At 32.9% G+C, this 19963-nt stretch overlaps 1 protein-coding gene across 1 annotated transcript in view; it reads right to left on the minus strand.

Moving 5' to 3' along the window:
- The window catches only part of LOC117110230, a gene marked incomplete in the record, with an annotated part of 58068 nt that overhangs the window by 16710 nt on the left and 21395 nt on the right, over positions 1-19963 (minus strand). Inside the window, 3 exon segments of the mRNA XM_033252860.1 lie at positions 2928-3119; positions 11941-12093; positions 13900-14082. Of these exon segments, the coding sequence (XP_033108751.1) occupies positions 2928-3119; positions 11941-12093; positions 13900-14082 (528 nt within the window).

A 19963-nucleotide genomic window follows, 5' to 3' on the forward strand; every position in this document is an offset into this window, starting at 1 on the left:
AGCCTTACCTCGATTTAGGTTCTGTTATCACACATAAAAACGGCCGACATGATATTTTCCGTTGCTAGTATTGACACTTGTGAATATAATATTTCATAGGAATTATTTCAAATTTGTTAAAAAACTAATTCTGACTGAGATTTTGACACTTAAACAAACATATCTCAGTCTAACCGAACGACCGTATTGTGCGAGATGCGAAGTACAAAAACTAATCTCATTAGAGAGGGCGCACTTTATTGACTGTATAAAGTATACATAAAAGCGAGAGTATTCCAGTGGATGCGATCTACAACCTCTGAATTTGCCTAGTAACGATGAATTCGTTGAGAAAATGGTAATATTTTATGAGAAATAGTCTGTATTTCTCATTTTTTTATTCTTTTGCGTAAAACTAAAATTCATGCAAATATTTTTTCATGATTTATAATAATTGGAGTAATACAAATGAATATTTTCTTAAAAAAGTCAGTTTTTAGTGAAATTTTGCCGGGAATGGGGCTTAAAGGCCTTTCAACTTCCAACATGGTATGTTTCACTTTCTTTCACCAGCATGTGTGGTTTTCAAAGTGTTTAATTATTGAAAAGTTGTCTTTCTCTGCTGAGTCAAATTATTTCAAGTTTCTTGTCAAATATGGCCTTTTAAGAAAGAAATGAAACCAAAGTTACTGAACTTTCTGAAGTGATTGATTCATCCATAATAATTTATTTCACTATCAAACAAAGCACATCCACATCTTGAGAACTTCCATCAAAAATTAAGTGAACATTAAAGATAACATCTACATTTTAAATCCAAATAATATATTTAAAAAAAAAAAGTACTTCACACTGCTTAGCCATTTTTATACCTTGTTTAGCCGCCCACAAATAAATGATGATTTCGAATAAAAATGAAGTTTTACTTCTGGCCAATTAGCCCACCCACTGCCACGAAAAAAATAGAAATTTCAGAAAAAAATAAAAATTTTTCTTTATTTTTATTATGCCCATCACTGCCTTCTAATTTCCAAAAATAAGATATGTAGGCCTATATTTCTTCCTAATTTTATAAATTTAAAGAATTTAACCATCCCATTAGTACACTGTTTACATTCAAAAGTAACATTTTATTTTATTTTCTCCTCTATCTGAATGTTTATGGCTAAACCATTTGCAAAATAAGAAAACAAATTTTTATTTTTATTTTTTTCCTCCTTTTGATGATCTTTAAAAAAATAAGTTTGTGAAATAAGGTATAAAAAAAAAGTCTTGCCTAAGTATGTGAATTTCTATTTGTCTGGTCAACATCCTTGTAAAATGGTTTACTTGCACTATTGATGTTGGATAGAAGGGCTCCCTCGGGGACTGTAAGGTATGTTGGTATCGTACTTTGGAACATTAGTCCAATGACAAGTTCAAGCAAAGATATGTAATATGAGAAAAGGAAAACTTTGTGACTACAATTACTTTAAAAATAACTATATTGTTCTTATACTGTACTGTATTGACAATATATAGGCCAACTGTGTTTTGTCAGTTAATAGAAAAACAAGCTTGTGGCTGCTTGTATGGTCATTTGTATATGCAGTAACACAAAATATCATCCTTGCAGGCTTTAGTTCACAATTTTATCTAATAGTAAACAAAGAAATGTAGAGCTATAAGTACCCAATGATGATTTAGTGTGTTGACAAAAATGTATAATGAAGCAGACCTGTACAATAAATCAAATGATTTTAGGACAATGAGGAGATGAGGGGAATATATGAAATCAAATCAATATGTTCCATTCCATGCTATTTATATTCTTATACCACATTAGTACCGTATACTTTAAATACTAATGTTTGATATTCACTGAGGATTTCAAAAGCTTGCAAAATTATCATACTTTTACTGTCATTGACCAATTTAATGACATTATGTAAAATAATCTCTGCTGTACCCTAGGTAGTAATATTCAGTCATGCAGCAGTGTACTGTGAACATATCAACAAAACTTTAATGTCACTTGAAACACCCCTCCCCCTCCCAAACCACCTCAATGTCAGGACAAACAACGATCGATGACACCAACCACTCCCACCCTGATTTTCATTAAATTTTTCTTTGAACTCTCATTACACATTGTATCATTCAGTCATTGAACTTGGGCAAACAAGATCAAATTATGCAAGGCTATCCATCAAATGAAAGCAAAGATGAGCACACCTGACAAATGATATATCTTCAGTAGCAACAACAACTTGTTTGTAGGTGGTATAAACTGACATTTTATAGTTTCATTTCATGAAAACATTCAAGACTGGATTGGCAAAAGTGAGCACAACCTAATGTAATTCTTTAATTTTAATTGTATCCTTTATGCTCAATTTTTGTTTGTTATTTTATCTAGAATTAATTTTATTTGTAATGAGACAGCAAAGCTGCAGAAAACAACTAGTTCGGCCTACAAATAGTAGATTGATTGATTGCTCTGCGCCTTTTCTGACCTCAGTAACTACATAATACTGTATAATAATATATTTTAATGTTTAAAAAAAAAAGAAATGTATATACAATGTTATATATTGTGATTTCTGTAATAACACCATACAATTGTTACAATGTCATGAAATTGATGTTTTTAGTATTGCGCCCTCTCTCAGAATGATTATATATTTGGAAAGAGAATAAAAATGGAGAGAGGTACATCTGTGTAGTCATATAAAAGTAAGCAAGTTGTGCTAGAATAGATAGATATCTAGAAATCTTTATTTATTCTGTATACTTAATCAAGTTGACATTGTCCTTCCTTAAGATCCAGTTAACAGTTAAAACATGTTTAAAATATAAAATAATATTAAAAAATTATATACAAAAACACAAGAAGCGAGCAGAAAATTTTTATATTTAAATCAAATTTTTGAAGGAAGGCAAAGTTAAAGAATTTATCATTACCGTACCTTATCTTTTGAAAAAACAAGAATATTCCGTGTTGCCAAATCTCTATGAATAACGTTCTTACTATGAAGGTATTCCATGGCAGATGCTATTTGGACACCAAAATCACATAACGTTGTAATAGGAAAGCTTCCACGGAGAGAAGGCTCCTTTAGGCATTCCGCTAATGATCGCAGTGGAGCTAACTCCGTCACCTGAAAGAAGAGAAAAATTCATGGTGATTTAAAAAATCAAAAACATTAAATATACAGTAGAAAATACTCCTGGGTAGAGTGACAAAAGTAAATAATAATACTATTTATAATATAAATAGTATACAATCCTGAGTATATAAAACTTGTGTACAATCATTATAATAATTATGTAATATGAATTGCAAGAAGGATACTCAAAATAAATATATGGCTTACATACAAATTCTCTCTTACCCTCCCACATCCCCCTGCAAGGGTACACAATGATTTGTGTCATTCTGAGATCATTATTTTATCTTTTCAACCACCTCCCACCTTGAAGTGTATGATTTGTATGCTTTTGAAAATTATGGATGACCCCTAAATGGCATATTTTTTTTTCTTATAATTCCAATTGATAAGTTTATTAAGAGCACTTCGTTAAGATATTATAGGACTACTTAAAAACTTCCTCATATCAAGGAGCAATACATGACCAATTCTAAAATGAGACAATTATTATTATGGGATACAGTACTTATATAACCTCATCCTGACTAAAAGAAATCGTACAAATATTTACAGGGATCTTGTTTGCTGCATTTTTCCCATTAAAAGAAAACAAGCCAATGGCATCTTTATGGCTTTGATTTCCTTATTTGTGACTTTGGCAGATACATCAGTTGAGTAATTTTCATTAGTGTCCATCACATGAGCAAATGGGATTAGGGGACTTAAATGGGATTAGCTTCAAATGCAGACGAGCTGAGAATTGAGGAAGGATCTTGAGATGAAACATATCCTGGTGGAAATGGTATAGTAGTTCTGGTTTATGTTCAGTAAACACACTGGAAGCTAGAAAATCATTTTGTTTCCAATTAATTTCTGTATCTGGTTGCAATCATCACAGTAGTATGAAGCAGGTTTTGTGGAATTTCACTAAATTAAATCTTTAAAGTGAGTGATTAATCTGGAAAACATAATTTAGGATAAATTAGCTTCAAGATAAGATTCAAGAAGTCTTTGATTGTTCTTGTCTAATATTAATTACGACAAGATATTAAATTACACAGTTGAATAAACATTTGACAGAAAGTACAGACTTACAGACTTTGCTGTTTATAAATTTAAAAAAAAAAAAGAAAAAAAAGCAAGCAGTCAAGCCCCACCAGGTATGAAATTTTATGCCAATGGCACTTCTAGATGGCTGGAAATGGCACTTATAGTGAAATTTGAAAGCAGTTAAATTTGTTTTTATTTTCATGAATTTAGGGGGAGGAGACATGGACCAACTGAGCCCTTTCCACCTCTGAAAGTTTGAAATATAGAATTACAAGGATGGCTTGTATCACTTTCGTCAAAGTGTTTCATGAATTATTTTAAGTTAATACATAAGTATTATAAAATAAACAGGAAAACATCAGGTTTAAGAATTTAGAATGTCTACAATATATGAAGGGCTTTACGAAAATTTACATAGGCCTAAGCCTGTTGTGTTGAGACCTCTCTTTGATAGTTCACCACAGGACAGCTTTTCACCCAGGGATTTAGCCTTCCATCCACACCTCACCCAGACCCCAAGCAAGGCCATCCCATTTCCAACCATCAATACTGAAATAAATTATATATTTTTCAGGGATTCACCTGACAGACTTGGAATGTAAACTATTAATGTAAAGGGAACTGCTTAATTTCCTTTCAGTCTCGCTGACTACTCTATAAAATACACATATGGAAAAACATTTTACATGGCCTACTTGCCAACTTCTACAAGCCAAAATAACCATCTTGTTAAAGTCGAGAGAGATATTTGGAATATTGTTGGAATGAGACACCCCTTCAAAAATAACCGCTTAAAAACAAGGAAAATTCAAAACCAGACAGGAAGCTCATCAGGAATGGAGTGACCTACTTTCCAATCATATTGATCCTCAATCATGTTAGTGACACGAGATCAATAACTCCTATGACCAATACAGTATGCTTAATCGCTGTCAGGGGACAGATGGTGTAAGTAGTTTACCACATCAGGGAATCAAACATGAGAGTTTTAGTTATTATATATTCATTTTCTATACTGTACAGTAGCAAGAATGACATTTTTCTAACTATGTTATTATTATAGCATTCTTTCATTTTAAACATTTGTTTGTGATATGCCTATCTGCATAAAGCCCCATAAAAAATATTATTAGCTTTATCATCACCCTATCTAGACTGGAAAAATGATGAGGAAGGAAGGTTTTTTTTTTAAATTTTTATTTTGCTAAAACCAAATATCACCCTTGGGTTATTTGTGATAATACAAAATAATGTCTACTAACTATTTAATAAAAAAAAAAAATCTTCAAAAAATTAATTTTTTCAGCACCATAGAAAACATGTGCACGAGGGTGATAAACTAATGATTTTTTTTATTGGGCCTAATGGAACATGTATTCATGGAGTCTCTCTTCATCTCTATGTGTACTGAACCATAACAATCTTTTTTAGACTTATGGGCACAGATCATGGAGGATGGCGGGACATGTTCCTCCCCTCCCACATATTTTTAAGGGGTTAGTCCCCCACTTTTCAACCGCAATGTAATTCCAGTCAAAATGCCTGAAAATTGTTGAAATGAACTGCATAAATGACCCAGGTTTTAACGAAAAAGAGCGCTGTACAGCCAGAGAATATGATGAATTTTACTTCTACCTGTATATAAGGTGAGTGTGGACTAACAACTCTCCCCGCCCCCTCCCGCCACCTACCATTCAAAATAGATCTGCGCCCAAAGCTGTTTTCCTTGTGTTTTATCTGGAAGGCTAAATATGCAAGTTACAATACTGTAAAAGACTTAATCATTATTAAGTCTACAGTAGAAACATCCCGCCCATCCAGACACCACCTGTTTCTCCCATCCTCTGCCCCAACCTCTATTAATCATTTAAATGCAGCTAACATTAAAAATATATAAAGTTGAGTGGATTTAAAATTCTTTAGTCCTATTCAATATCAACTTATTATTTGACAAACAAAAATTCAAAAAGGTTAATGACCTGTAAATCTATGAATGAAATTCCACGCAAAATCCAAAGATTAGTTTTGAATGACATCATAAAATTCAAGAAATTCCTAATATATTCACCATTTGCTGTCTATAGGTTGCAGATGTGGAAAAATAGAACATTTAAAACTGATAAGAATACAGATTTAATTCCATATATGGTCATATGTGTGTCCTATCAGTTGAGACATCTAATAATAATAATAATAATAATAATAATAATAATAATAATAATAAATAATAATATTTATTTGGCATTCAAGAAATATCATTTGCCAGGAAAGAGAATAGGCAATTAGCTTGAACAAATAATTTTACCAAAAAAAAAAGTGTGATAGAATGTGCTTTTTGGTTTTAATTTTATTGTAACTTTTACTTACTAATATTTGTTGTCTTTGAACACACTGTCAATAAGCGAGTGCCAATGTAACTAGAGTGTAAGTTCATTAACTCTTACTAACTTGCCTTTCGAAACTTTGATTTTTGTTAATCTGAGTTCAAATTATATATTTCACAGAATATAAAATTATACTTATGGTTGGTACTTCACAAAAGGCCAAAAATTTGTTCACCAAATAATCATTAAAAAAACCTGGCAACTAATCAGATCTATGGACTTATTGGTTGTGCAGGTTTCCAAATAAATTAAACAAAACCTGTCTCCAATATGGCATTGTAATCAATATTTTCATAAAATATGTAGAGAAAAATATAATATGTTTGAGGCTCTCTATACTAATGCATACTTCAGTAACTACAATAAAATATGCAAGCTGTAAAATGAAATTAGATTTGGCATGGAAAGAAGCTCTAATAATGAGAAAACTTAATAATATACCAGTAGTGATAATAATTGCAGGTAATGGCTTATATGATCACTGCTGTACAGATTATCATACCATGAAAAAAAACAAAACAATATTGTATCACTAATATTGAACATATCCTTTAGAAAATAGTAGTTACACAGTCCACACCCACGTCAGCCTTACCATGGTTGGGGCTGAGGTGAGCAAATTTTAAGAATAGGCCCCTCTAGATGTTAATTGACAAAATTTTTGACATAATCCCAATGGGAGCTATTAAGATTATGGCACCTCTAGATACCCAGAAATGGCATTCATTCTGACTTTTATCTTCATTTTTTTTTTTTTTTTGGGTAGGGCACGGAATTCGGTCAAGAATGAACAGATGAATTAATATCCAATTTATAATATGGTTATTAACAAGGTAAGCCTGCTGCATGCCAGTAAATCCAGCCCCAACATATTGTGTCCATGTGCACATAATAATCAATGCAATAATTAAGTTCACTTGGCAGCGTATCAACCATGTTTATCATGTACAGTAGCCAGGCCAAAGCATTCGACTGATGCATGATTCTTCAGAAGCACTTCTTTAACACTGAAAATATACTACGCTCATGAGGTTGTAAGAAACTTGATGAGCTCTTTTCATTTTGTTTCACATTATGTAGAGTATGACCATCCCCACCCCACTTGGCCAAATCTATGAGTGAAACTGAAAAGAAATGGCTGAGATGAAAGCATTCGATTGAAGAATTGTTTTGTCAGAAGCACTTCTTCAACACTGTACATGTACAGTACCGTACTATGTACACTAAACTAGCAGAGATTTTTTAAACAATATTTATTCAAAGGTGAGATAAGTACTGTACTTCGCAAACGTGGCAAGCTAAGCTGAATCTACCCATAATCATGTGCACTTGGCTTTTCAAAATTTTCAGAGAGGAGCGTATGGCCACCCTCCACTCACCCAACACCCAGCAGGGACAGGAGCCCTTGTATGAAATCTCTGGCACTACCACTGTTTCAATTCCAGGGTAATGGGCTCAAGTCTTCCTCATTACCAACAAATCAGTTTATGGATACAATTATGTTACATTTGTCTTTATATTTTTTATAATGTTTATAGTTAGTGAGTAATTTCATGATTTACCATCCCTGGCAAATCAATCAATCAATCTTTCTTTTTATATGGCACCATTCCATCCAACAGTCCTTGCTTGTGGTGCAGTTCTAAAAAAGAGATTAAAAAAGATGCATCTTGAGTAGTGACTTAAAACTGTCAAGTGAAGGTGATTTTTTAATGTTCAGAGGAAGTTTATTCCAGATCCTTTGTCCAGCAGTGCTAAAATCCTGATCTTCCCATCTTCCCAGCTATGTCTGCTCCTTCGGTTATCCAGGAGCACTTGTTGCCTACATCTTACAGTAGTTCTCGCATTTTCTCTTTTTGATGTTTAGCAAGTCAGAGATATATTTGGGAGCAGAACTGCTTAGGCAGTGGTAAACCAGCAGCAAGGTCTTAAATTGCATGCGCGATTCTAACGATAGACTTTCAACAATGTCAGTACATGTTCAAATCTTGTGGCACACTTCACCAAGCGAGCTGCCCAATTTTGAATCTCAGTAGAGAGACTGGAGCTGTTTCTTTGGCAAATGTGCTTTAAATAACATATACAGCACAGAAAGAAATGGTCCTCTGGGAGGTAGCACCGCAGCGTAGTAGCTATGAACTATAGGATGCCGCTTTAAAATGTACTGCAAGCATTTGCAATACATTCCATGATGTCAGCTGTATATCGTGATCTCTTCGTCAGATGCAGTAATAAACAACTTGACTGGAGCAAATATTGAATTTGAGGATGAAACGTTAAACCATTCCACAGATGTGATCATAAATCAGTGTCTTTGTTCAGTTAGAAATGCACAATATGTACAACAAATAAAGCCATGTATATAAAACATGATGAACAGTCACAGAACATTCACAAATTTACTGAGTGGTCATGCAACATTAAATGCTATGATCACGATAGAATTTATTGCAAAAATCTTAGCAGTCATCTATTCAGAAATTGATCACCTTACTGTCTACATGCAATGTATGGATTATATATTGACATTTTTGTTTAGGTGAATAAAATTTCATGAGTATGATTCCAGAAGGGAAAAGAACATGGTTGAAATGGAATTTAGGATAGGAGACAGTGATGCAGTAGAAAGCAAATTTAGAATGAGGTTCGAAATAGGACTTGAGTACAAGCGAGAAAGATGTATAGAAATGAGTGAAGAAAGTAAAGAAAAAAATAAGACAAATACCGGTAAACAATCAGTTCTGGTTTTTCATGGGAAGAGGGTCAGCATAAGAAGGAATTTTGATTAGAGGAAATAAGCACAATTTGATTGTTGAGAATAAAAATTTGGTCTGGATAAGTCAAAGCTTATGATCATCATCAGACAATTAAACCATTTTGTAATTGACAAAACCCCCTCAAATGTTGTAATTATTAAAACTAAAATGTTAAAAAAAAAAAAACAATTATTAATCTATTAAAATTAGACTAAATTAATGTAAATGTTGCATGTTCCAAAATATGCAAATTTGTAAAAGCCAAACATTAGTTTCAGTAAATTTCGTAACTAGTCCCCTGAGTTTATATTCAGTAGAATATGGTTAAACATTTAAATAGCATTTATTACACAACCTTAAAACAAAGACTTTATATTGCCACTACAATGATTATCAAACAGTTGTCTCGCTCATAAAAAATAAAATTATTCTGCTAAATGCTACTGTATATTCTAGGCCTATTGGAGACTTCAGCCTCATCAATGATAAGTAGTTGATAAGTCCCTGATGGCTTGGATTAGTACATGACTCATCCGCATAAATCAGACCTAGGCTTTCACGAGTTCATTGATCAGATCATGGTGATCAGCTTTGCTGACAACTACAAAGCTGGTTTAGAATCTCTTGAGAAACAGCAGTGGCGCAGTCCTCTTGGGAACTGGTACATCCTGGATCAGGTCTAGAACTATGTCATAACGTGTGTTGTTGTTTCGGGTTTTATCAAGAAAACGAACTGTCGGTCTTGTGGATAGCATAATTACCGACACGACTTAAATTAATGGTGGCAATGTGAAAATGTAGCAGGCAGTAAAATGTGGTTAAATTAACACTTTACAAAGTTTCAGTTTATACCATACTGTACAGTAAGACACATAGTTTGATCTTCGTTTGCGACCTGGGGGGAGGGGGGCGGCTCAAGTTTTTTTTAGGAGCATGCATCTCTACACCCTCCCCTAGATACTGTACGCCACATTACAACAAATAATTTCAGAGAGCAGACCTACTTCGCTACCATTGGAGCATTGGATTCCTAATGGAGGGCAATAAACTAAGATGCATCCCTCAAGGAACCTATAGATGAGTTCTTAGAAATACTTGGCCTAAGTACAGAATTCTCTATAGTAATGTTTTGTCACTCAGAAATGGACAGCAAATGTTCATACATCAAAATTCATTATTGTAAATCTATTTTAATGTTCGTTCCCGAGTGGAGATTAAGATAGCTTTGTTTCTAAACCCTAAAGCTGTTGTTAGCCAATCATTCCAACCAGTGGGAATTGAGATAAATCCTAACATTTTGATGGATCAAACTAACCATGTTCTAACAAATTTATTACCCAGACTGTAAAGGCCTGTGCAGGGAATATATCCTCCATGGATTTTTGGAAAATAACGGCTGATATCTGTGCAGGTTTTGCTGAAAATTAATGCTCTTACTACCTCTTAATATGTACGTCATTATGCATTAGTATGATTCTGTCCACCAATTTTTCCAGCAATTTTCCGTGCAAATTTGAGGTAGTTTTTGATATATCATCTGTGTTAAATAATTTACAATATGGTTTTAATACGGTACTAGCCTTCCTAACAATTATCAACAACTACAGGAAACCATTGGTATTATGAACAAAAAAATGGTCACATTTAAAAGCAAAAATTAGATTCATGTGTTCGCAATATTTGTATTGTAAGAGATAACTATTGAATGAATAAATCAACCAAATGTTACCATTTAGCAGGCCTATCATGACATCATCACATTGTGTTAAAACAGTGGAAAATTAAATCCTAGGTCGATTTTTCTGTTATACTAGAACCCATATGCATATTTTACTACATGCATCACACCGTAACACACATTGAAACGTATAGAACATTCTGAATGTAACATGAGCATCCAACTTTTAAATCAGTAGCTCAAAACATGTTTGTATATCAAGCTATTAAAAATTGGAATGCTTTGCCAAAATCTGTTAAAAATAGTGGATCTTTAGAAACTTTTAAAAAGAATGTAAAGAAATATTTTATTGATAGAGCCAAGGGTTTGGATTTAGTTTAATAATTTTAATCTGTAAAGAATTTTCAATTTGATTGAGCTAAAGTTTTGATTCGTAGTCTGTTTTTGCTTTTTTGTTTTTTACTGTTCTTGCCATTCAATTTTTCTTTTTATGCAGACCCTATTGGAAATAAGTTCCAATTGGAACTTTTATGGGCTATCCGGCATCTCTTGAATTTTGTCCCTTTTGTTTTTTTTCTTTTTTGCGTATATATTTTCTTGTATTTTATGTATTTTTTAATGACTAGTGTTTTTGCTGTAATTTTAAGAGATGCAAATAAATCAATTCAATTCAATCCAAAAACCTTATGAGGTTCATGAATATTCATGACAGGTCAACACCAATGGAGGTAAACAATTTTAATATTAGTTAGAGGGCAGCCAATGATGGATGGATAAAGATGCTGCAGAAATACTTGTGTTATGGCGCTTCACTGCTGACACAACCTCTGGACGTCTAAAGTTATGTAAAAATAAAATACATGAAAATAAATATTAAATTTGGAGCCAGACCAAAAATTCGAGTAACAGAAGGAGTGAATCAAGATTTTCCCCAAATTTGGAAACTTTTGAAAAGAACTTACCAGCATAAGTGAATTCTCAGAGTCTAAGACAACTCCGTACAACTTGACAAGATTCTCGTGGTCTAGCGAATGCATTATCGTTGCCTCCTTCAAAAAATCATGTTCCCCAGTCTCAAGACGATCCTTGTTTAGACATTTAATTGCCACCTGAATCTATAATATACAATAATATAAATATTATTATTATTATTCATTTTTTTTTATCCATTGTTTGTGGGAGTATTTGGCTACTAGTATTTATATTTATTACATTATTATAATTATATTAATTATTTAACTAAATAAGTAGAATACCACACAAAGAAAATAATTACAGAATATTTAAAGAGCATTGTGGGTAAAATCATTTCCATAGGGCAAGTACAGTCACACTGGTTTTAAATCTAATTTACTTGAATTCCAAATTATTCACCCAAAAGAAAAAAACAATACAGTACTGTCATTTAATAAAAACCATAAAATATACTTTAAAAAAAGGGTAAAATATGAACATTTTAGATGCTACTTCTAGAGATATTATTACTACACTATAGTGAGATCACTTCTTATAGTGGAAGTTAAAATTTATTAAATTATATTATATTTTACATTAAATATATTATATATTACTTTGTATCAATTATATAAATTATACTATATAATTTGTATAAGAAGCCGTGTGTATTTCTGTTGTGTATCAATGATATTATAATTACAAACATATAGTATTTCTTACTGTAATAGTGAAAGTTATAATTTATTAAATTTATATTATATTAATATTTATTATTTTGTATAAATTATATAAATTATATTATAATTTGTATAAAAAGCCCTGTGCCATTCCGTTCTGCATCAATATTATATCAATTACAAGCATACTTTACACTTCACAGGTCACAATAATCTACAAATCTATTTCCAGAGAACGCATAAAACCCTTACACAAATTAAACAAGAGCTCTAGAAAAACAAGAACAAACATACTATAGATGGGGCCTAATAAGGGCATTTCTTCACTCTATTCTGTATAAAAAGTATATTTATTAAGTTTCTAATCTGAGAAGGGTCATTGGTTAACTATCAGTAGTAGACATTTAAACCAGGTCTCCCTCTAATTAAAGACCACTTCAATTAAAGATCACCTCCAAATAAAGACCATTTTTTGTGGTCCTTAATTATCAAATTTTTTTATACTCTATTATTCTAATTAGAGAACAAAGCTGCTAAAGACCATGGAAATCCTGGTCCTAAAAGTGGTCTTTAATTGGAGGGAGACCTGCATTAAAGTTTAATTGTTTGATTCCTTTTACATAAGAAATAAATCGACTATTCTCTCTAGATAAAATTCATTACAGTTGCACCAAAGGTTAAAATTGAAAATTACAAGAATGCCCAGTATTAAATATCTTTAACTTTCAAGGAAAACCTGGGCTACAACAGGGAATGAATTTTAGTCAATCGTTCATGCATGGAAAAAATTGCCTCGCAGTCGAAGTGGACGGATTATAAAGATGAGGGTCCGATTGTTTAGAATGGAGTCAACCTTAAGTGAGGTTCAATTTTTCAAAAGGTTGTTAGCTTTAGACAAGGAGGTACAGTACTTTAGTCCCTCTTTGCTTTTTACTATGGAAAAAAATGAGCGAACCGATAAAACAGTGACAGAGTATATGGAACAGTACATATTTGTTTTGACTAACTGTGTAACTGAACCTCTGTCAGTACTGTATATGCCTACAATAACCTTTAGTCATGCAATTTTTAGGGATGGGCTGAGATAACTGAAAGAAAATCACTTTTTATTAAAGCCTCAACACATCATAAAAAATATTAAACATAAGATAAACATGTGTTCCTAATTTGACAGGGGTTAAAATGAGAAGAGAATGGAATCTATAATCAGAAGGGATAGGCCTATATAAATGGAATGTTTATCGGAGATCCTGATTTTTATGAATCAACAGAGACTGAAGTACCTACCCTTTGCCCTTGCTCATCTGTCCAGATGCCTTGCATGACTTTGCCGAACTCACCCTTGCCTAGCTCACGGTGTAGCTGGGTGATGGATTGTGCCGGGATTATGTGTTTTCCAACTCGGTTGTTTTCGTATGTTGGTGATTTTGGTATTGACATTCTATTTTTTGATGGATCTCTTGAAAACCTCTGTAAAAAAAACAGTAAGATATAATTAGCAATTCAATATCAAGAATAACTGGTGGAATAAATTTCAGTCAGTCAGCAAATCAATCCATCAATCAATCAACTATTAGGCAAAATATATAATAAAATCAATCAACTAATCATTTTAACATTTGATACTACCGCTTTTTCTTTCATTCATTCTTCCGGATGCTAGGTCCGCCTCTATTATACTCTTTAGGCCCTCAGCCACTGATCAAGAAATGGGATCCAAATATAGTGCTGATCTAGAGCATGGTACTCACAGCTAGAAGGAAACACAACTTTTTGCGAATTCTGTTGTCTTCCAACTCATAAAAAAGTTTGACAACTTTTTGTTTTCACTCTTTACTCAAGTCTTTGAGTGCAGCTATTCTATATCTATTAATTATCCTTTTATCATCATCATTATCTGTTTTCTGCCTACTGGTGATTTATTAATTTTTTCAATCATAACCTTGAAACCCTTTCTACTTCTTTAGTACTAACATTTTAAGTTTTCACTTAAAATGTACAAAGTATGTTTTTTTTTTTAATGCTGTGTCTGCCACAATTTTTCTGCATAATTTTCTGTTAATCTCCTACTTTTTACCCACCCTGGATGCACTAAAAATTGCATAATTATGGTAATAATGGAATGATAAGTATTGTGATGGCAACAATCCAGCTTCTGTGATATACTAAAACTATTTCATAACAAGTACTTTATTATTGTGGGAGTCAAAGAAAAATCAAAACATATGGTACATGTTGTATTTATAAGCTTTTTGCATAACAAATTAGACATATACCTGGTAAATAATATATTTTGAAGCTTTTCAAACAACAAAATTATAGTATGTCTCCAGCAAAACAAATCTAATGTAAAAAAATCATAGCAATTATTAAATGAAAAACTACATGAACAAACCCCTACCAAAAAACTTCAAGACTTCTATTTCTAACAAATATAATCCCACAAAGACATACTGACTCACTAATAATGTCACCCAAGATGAAAGAAACATTGCTCATTGTGGCGACTAACTTTAAGCTTAACAGGGATCTTATTCAGGTAGCGATTAATTGTGGTTAAGCTCCTAATTTAAAGAAATTAGCCAAGAATAATGATAGTATTGTAAAGTACTATGAGTTAACAGTATCCTCTGCTAAAACACTGGAATGCCATCTATTTTAGGTGGGCCTAGAGTAATTGAACAAATACAATTAAAGTTGTTTCTTTTTTATCTGGGTTTTCTAGAAAAGAAAGTTGATATTAGAGCAAAACTGACTGGTTCTTCAACTAGACATATTTATAAAGAATGTTTTTACCATATTACAACGATTATATCATCAATTTTTTTTAAAGTATTTTAAGCTATGGGGATGCAAAAATGTGGACATACATTTAAAAGCTTATGTCGTTGTGAAAAGCTATTCCGAATCAAGCAGAAATCTGCTGAATATCTGAATATTATAGTAAGATATTTATAGTTGAATAAGTTTTCTTTTCAGTTAAACCAAGCAAAATAATGGGAAAAAGAAACCTTCACGCAACAATTTTATAGCGCTCATATCAATTTTAAAGAAATGCTATAAAAAAAAAAAAAACATTACCCAATTTAGTACACCATAAAAATATTCTTGAAACTAAGGAAAACTGGCAAAACAGAGGAGTCAGGTTCACAGATTAATTTATCAGCACCTACAACCCCCCAGTGAGGGCTTGGTCTATAATTCACAGAGGAGCTTAAAATAACCAACTTAACCTACTCAACAAATTTATGAGCAAAAAAGTAACAAGAAAGAAAAGAATCTAGACATTTGCAAATGGTAGCACCATTACAGGTGGATGAGATTTGACTGCCTTATTTAGTTAGTCGTATTACGACTTCATAACAATATCTGTAATAATAATATCTGTTTGTCATATTATTTATTTCTTAATTTGTTCATTCATGGGGTTGTTGAGGCATTAATAGAGTGATTTCGCAACCTTATGAAAACGATAACGAATACGAAATTATCATCATTATTATCGTCATTCGTGGCTAAAACCTTCTTGACAATATGCTCTAAGAGCTGAATAAGATTCTTAATTGATGCAAAAAGCTTGAATCGCCTACAGTGTAACAAATATTCTACTGTACAGTAGGTGAAGGGTTCTCTAAAAATGTGATGACAACCGTAATCATTATTGGCTTCGTAAGCTTGCAAAAACTCCATACTGATGATGTCATGACAATCTCCCGCCAATAGTCACAGTCATGTCGGCTATTGAATTCCTTTGAATGCCATCTTTACAAACATCTCCAACAAACTGTGAAATTAAAGTTTCGTTCTATTATGATATACTGTAGATGATTGACGATGGTGCAGTATGTTTACACCACATGATGATCCTTTTACATAATCTCCTTCGAGGTTAAACGACCCCCTCTATGGATGACATGATCTGCAGGATTACCATCATCAGGGGAAAAAAAGAGGTCACCCGACCTAATCACATTATTAATCATCAAGCAACAGGCTGTGATAATCTTCTCTTGGATTCGGTGCCAATGACAAATAAGATCGGAATGTCACATGATCCACTAGGAATACCATCAGGTATCCATCCCATGGGAGAGATGAACAAGAAGATGATCACCAAAAAGAATTTTTGGTAGCAAAAAATATTAAACTTATTAAACAGTAGGCCTACTGTGATTAGTTGAAATAGATAAAATAAAAATCCATCACTTTTTAGGAGAGAAAAAAATGTTGAATGTTTGAATGAACCTATGACTGTGGATGCCTATTTTTCTCCCCTCTCATCTTAAGCCTCAAGGTATAACCATGGAGGTATTATGAGAAGATTACTCAAAAAAGCTACGTGCACGCAGTGCTATGCAAATGAACCAAGATCAAAGCTGCCGCAGCGCGTGAAGAATGTTTGCACGATGCCTTTGAAGTCCCATGTGTTCCCCGCCATCAAATTTTCAGCAGGCATAGTTTACCAAAAAATGGAACATGGTGAAATGGAGAGCACCTTTTTTTCTCGATGTGCACTACATACAGTCAATCACTATGGCATCACTATGGCTGCACAATCGTTTCCATTTTGAGGCTGATACATTTATCTCTCATAAAATATCAAACATATTAATATTTCCCACCAAAAAAAGTTTCGAATTTAATGGAAGATTTACATGACCTTTAAAAGTATAGTATATTTCAACTTCAATTTTCATAAATTGGCCAAAATTCGCTAATTCTAATTTTAACAGATATTAATTAATAAATGATTGAGGATTATAATAAACTAAGTCATTTTAGGGTTAACGAGGGTTAACTATTCGAAAAATCAATCCAAAATCTGAGTATTTTTCAGTTTTACGCTGACTTAGCTTTATAGTCGAACTACTCAATCTTTAGACAAAATTATAATGAACACAGAAGTAATTTTAACATAAATATTTTACGGAATCTGTTCCTGAAATATACAAATAATAACACACCAAAAGTCCGAACAAATCTAATCAGGGAAACACTGTTCATTATAAAGATACTTAATGGGTTAAAATCAAACGCTTTATTGCACAACTGCTCTGCTGGAAGCGTATAAATGCATGTCGTTGCCAAGTTGTTGCTAACGAAAAAATGTGAATTTGTTGCCGAGTGATCTCCTTCTCAATAATACCTCCATGGTATAACATATGATGTCATATGTTTATTCTATATTTTAAGTGAAAGGTGACCTTCTCCATTTAAAAACCAATTCCCGGAATTTGTTAATAGTTGCATTTCCCAACATGTTAGGCCTAATAAAAAAAATTATTAGTTTATCACCCTTGCGTGCATGCACAATATATATATATTTTTTTAATAAACAAAAATTAAAAAAAAAAATATATATTTCTTTATTTTTATTGTTAGTAGGTATTACTATCTCATTTACATTTTACTTTGAATATCAATGCACTAGCAAACAACGCAAGTGTGGCTATAGCAAAATGATAATAATAAAAATAAAAGCCTCCCACTTTTATCACTTTTCCAGCCTAGATTACTGTAGTCATAAACTAATATTTTTTATAGGGCCTTATTAACAAAGTAAAGTCTAGATTTTTTTACAAAGTTTTTTAAAAATGTTATTTTCCAAAATCACTTTTCAGAACCACTTTATTTCCTGTATTTGTTTTTATTTTACAATCCCTAATTGAACAGTTCCAACAAGACAGAATTACTACAGTAATATAAGACAAAGTTTATTTTCACTAATGTTTCCATAGCAACAGCTTCCTATGACCTTTCAACTTTTGATAGTAATTTCTACAACAACTATAATTACTACTTGAACAGATGAGACACCTTACAAAAATGTTGAAATCCATGGCCGATACGGATTATGTACAAAGGCACGGATCATGTATAAGGCGAATGGAAAGATGATCCATTCAAAAGTCGCTACAGGTAAAGTGGTAACATCTGAATGAAAATTCAATTCATTTTATCACACCTTTTGGCACAATAATTGTCACTCGGCCCAAGCTTTGATGTAGTGTTTAATTACATGGAAGTCACATTCTTACATCACACTAATATTCTGTACAGCATAGCGTAAACCTATTAATTTTTAGACAGCTATTTGGAGTAGAGTTGTGAAGCTTAGTGGCTCAGATGGTTGCCTTTTAATCCCAGGGTCTGAGGTACAACAGCCGGACTTTTTCTCATGGCTATAAACAACTCTCACAAAAGCCTCATAAAAGAGAGTTTATAAGCAAAGCATACTGGGGCTACGGTCACACTAGAACCTCTAGCCTGGCTTGACTCACCACGATTGAGATTTCACGCCAAGCTTGAAAGTGTTGGACGGTCACATTACGTGGGTTGACCTGGTTGCTTGGGTTTTGATCAGATCCAGACCCACTTTTTCTTAAGCTGTCTTTTATTGTTTTATATTGGGCTCTCAGTGCCTTTATGTTGTTCGGAACCTGTGACGCCGTTCTTTTTTCGTACCCCAAGTTCGCTAACCTTACGCTTACCAACTTGTAAACGCCGTTTTTGCACTTCTTGTCCTCTTGTCCTTTTGTTATTTTTCTAGCTCTCAGGTTTTTTTTTATGCATTGTGTGATGTGTCGCTAGCTCTCCTGATTGGTCATATTCCGACGGAGAAATGTCAATCCCCGTTGCGCCAGTGTCAATCCAGGGTCAATCTCGGTAGCTTGCCTGGGTTGAGCTGTCTGGGTTGAGAGCGATTTCAAGCCAGGCGCGAGTCAATCCAGACTCGGTCACACTACGAAAATCTCGATCGCGGTGAGTCAAGCCCGGCTTGAGGCTGTAGTGTGACCGTAGCCTGTATGTTAGTTTCATCTTTTAAATTGAGTTACCTGGGCAGATCCAATGGGAGGGGACATGGGGAGGGGGAAAATTCTGAATCCACCCCTGGTTACTGTGAAAATGCATCTGGATGCGGAAGAAATAATATTAACAATATAATGAAATTAATAAACATTAAAGCCTTTTCAAATTTAAAATTTCAAACATCACACATTTTGGCTCATCTGTCAGCCGTGGGGTAATATTTTTGCTAAACAAAAACACCTAAACATTTGATTTTTACGATTTTGGTCAGACTCCAATTCTCTTACTTTCATTGTAGGCAGGCCAATTTGAGCACTATTAACATCTTCAGGTATGGGCTTTTTTTTATTTCTTTAAAAAAAAATAAGAGTCAGAGAAATCCCTAGTATAGCCAAAATTGTAAAATGTTAAGTTTGAATCAAAATTAGAAAGGTTAAACTACCATTGGTTCTACAACAAAGTGAACTTATATATTGAGATGATTATATAATTTTATTATTCCTTTTTTTTGAAAATTTGAGAAAAAAAATTGCAATTATGA

The sequence above is a fragment of the Anneissia japonica genome, unplaced genomic scaffold (genome assembly GCF_011630105.1).
Source record: "Anneissia japonica isolate Jap-2015-1 unplaced genomic scaffold, ASM1163010v1 scaffold287930_len349246_cov199, whole genome shotgun sequence".
Taxonomy (NCBI): domain Eukaryota; kingdom Metazoa; phylum Echinodermata; class Crinoidea; order Comatulida; family Comatulidae; genus Anneissia; species Anneissia japonica.